This window comes from Sinocyclocheilus anshuiensis, unplaced genomic scaffold (genome assembly GCF_001515605.1).
Source record: "Sinocyclocheilus anshuiensis isolate Anshui unplaced genomic scaffold, SAMN03320099.WGS_v1.1 scaffold144, whole genome shotgun sequence".
Classification (NCBI taxonomy): Eukaryota; Metazoa; Chordata; class Actinopteri; order Cypriniformes; family Cyprinidae; genus Sinocyclocheilus; species Sinocyclocheilus anshuiensis.
Window position 1 is genome coordinate 151,909 of NW_015555720.1, and position 2,842 is coordinate 154,750.

At 39.2% G+C, this 2,842-nt stretch overlaps 1 protein-coding gene across 1 annotated transcript in view; it reads left to right on the top strand.

Annotated features, from left to right (window-relative positions):
* The window catches only part of LOC107672363 (zinc finger FYVE domain-containing protein 1-like), a 25,640-nt gene that overhangs the window by 15,946 nt on the left and 6,852 nt on the right, over positions 1-2,842 (top strand). The window contains exon 6 of the mRNA XM_016465523.1: positions 1,738-1,835. Coding sequence (XP_016321009.1) covers positions 1,738-1,835 — 98 coding nt within the window. The remainder of the gene's footprint in view (positions 1-1,737; positions 1,836-2,842) is intronic.

Below are 2,842 nucleotides of genomic sequence, written 5' to 3' on the forward strand. Positions count from 1 at the left end.
CCCCCCCCCATGAAGGGCCTCTTGCAAGCACGCCGCTCTCGTCTGGGCATTTGTGAGCAGATGCTTCAGAGTCTGTTCTGTGAGCTTGCCACAGTCACGTAGGGCTCCGAGGCTGGTTTAATACAGCTTCAGTTATCCCTTAAGCAACAGTGTTTCTAAATCCATGCTATGGTAAGTGCACACGCTAAGCTTCTGTGCACTTTCTAAAATCCACATAGTGGTAAGTGTGCACGCCAAGCACTCTGCGCACTTTCTAATATCCTGTATGGTAAGGGTTACGCGTTGTCAGCCTTGTTCCCTTTCTCTGAGTTGGCTTAGGCCCCGGTACTCGCCTTGGGCTCTACTCAACTAGTGTGTCTCTGTTGATATGTTTTTAAAGCATCGCTCCCCTCACTGTAGAGGGTTATTTATGAGCATGGTGCTTTCGTCCGAGCGTTCGAGTTCTCTTCCCTTCTGATGAGTTGAATTCACCACTCTGTGGGCTGTTCTCGTGGTGGTGTTTAGCAGTGCTCCCCTCTATCAGAGGGTTGCCTATGAGCACGCTACCCCTTTTCTGAATTCGGAGTTCTCCTCTCACATGGAGAGTTGAGTTCTCTGTTTTCCCAGAGCACCTGGAACCAGCAACATCAGGCGAACTAGGCCCTTCCTCTGCCTCCATGGTGCGCTGAGTTTTTGGCTAAGCTTGCAGTACGCTTACCCTTCTGATTTCTAACGAACATGCTGTAGGTCGAGCCCCCTCTCGACTGAGAGCTAGGTGTGTTTCTCCCTCAGCTAGGTAACTTACTGCTAGCCATTCCAGCATTTTACCATAGATCGAGCTGATGGCTTCTCGAGTTGCCATGCTGCGGACGCAAACTTCAGACGAAGAAGTGGATGACGTGTTATCCCGGCGCCCTTTTATACTGTGATCGCGCAGGGTAATGACGTCATAGGCTGTCGCCGGCCAATGTTGTTGTCGTTTTTAGATATATGCTTCAGACACCAGTCACACTGAAGGTGTCCCCCCATAGCAACCTCTAGAGGACGCAGTGTCTCGTTCCCTTCTCAGGGAACCATGGTTACATATGTAACCTTAGGCGTTCTTAAAGTCAAGATTAATGTTTTCTTTTTTTTTGTGTTTTATTCAGTTATTTGTTTTGTTTAAATTAGCACTCTTATTTTGATTAGTTTTGTTTTATTTTGTGTTTTTATTATTTATTTATTTATTTTTGTTTTTGTTTTGTTTTATTTTGTGTTTTTACTTTTCTATTTTTTATTTTGAGATTTTTGTTTACGTTTACGTATTTATTTTAGTTAGTTTTTTCTTGTTTTATGTTTTTACTTAAAAAATTTTGTTTTGTTTTTTGTGAGCTTTTATTTTTATTTTTGTTTTGTTTCATTTTTAGTTTTTGTTTAGATTTGTTTTTTTTGTTTGTTTAATTTAGTTTTTTATATATATTTGCTTTACTTAATTTTTTAGTTAGTTTTATTCGTTTTACTTTTTGTTGTACTATTAATATTCACTTTTGCGGTGCCAATATGCAGTTTTTCATGTAAAAAAATCACACTAAATTGAATTAAAATTGATTAAGACTTAGCGCTTAGATTTAATGAGATTTGCCACATTTTTACTGTTAATTGAGGTTTTAGATTAATCAGTTTGCAAAAACTGTCTTATATGGATTACATTTCTCAATTTCAAATGAAAGGATATTGAATGGATGCAAAGATGATAAACCATTTATTTTACCCATGCAGAGGTGCTATGAGAGCGGAAGAGAAGTGATGGTCATACCGAAAACATCTGCCTCCTCAGATAACCAGTGGCTTGGTTTGGCCAAGTATGCATGGTCAGGGTAAGTAAGATGGTTTTCTTACTGAAATTAGTAAATAAGAATGCTCTAAACCTTGGTCTTGGTCTACAGTAGGGGTGTAAATCGGATGGTTCGTCACGATACGATACAATATCGATTCTCATATCCAGCGATACAATATTTGCCGATACTTCAAAAAATTATATGATACGATTTCGATACAGGAGAATATCGATCGATATACCGATATTATTATATTATATACCTATTTTAAACAACCATCTACATTTTTATTAACTCACAAATGCAACCGAAACATATAACATGAAAATTAATCTTAAATTTTCACATCCTGTTCCTCAATTGGGACATTCACAACAAAAAATAGTACAGAAATGTAATAATCAAATGTAAAATAATACTGCGTAGTCTTGACTGTATAGATTAAATATAGATTAATCCTTATTAGGGGTGGAACGATACATGTATTCGTATTGAACCGTCACGGTGCGGACATCTCTGTTCGGTGCATGAGGCCTTGCAATGAATACAGGCAATTCACCCCCAATCCAGAAGGGGGCGCCCGCAGCAATGCAACGCTGTTTGATAACTGGCCGCTAGCAGAAGAACAGCGAATGCCATGAGTTGCGCACTTGAAAACAAAGCCCACTAGACAGTGACCATGTGCTGATTCTGAATGAGTCTCTTACAGACTGACAAAGGAGTATACTTTAAAGGCTTGTGCACTCGACTGTTTACGAAATGGAGCTTTGTGCTCGTGTATCCTACCTCTCTCATTCGGCACAAATCCAAATATTCCATAATATTTCTATATTTGCGATGTAACGTATCTGAATGCTAAACTATTATTTATTATATAAATTATAGGCTTTGTACTTCAGTCACGTTCCAACGGTGACACAGAGGTGGACGCGCTGATGTTTGGATCACTGTATTTTATTTTGATAAAGTACCAACTGCGCTGTCAATTTAGCAATGCTTGAACTGATGCGTTTTGTGTGTGTGTGTGTGTGTGTGTGTGTGTGTGT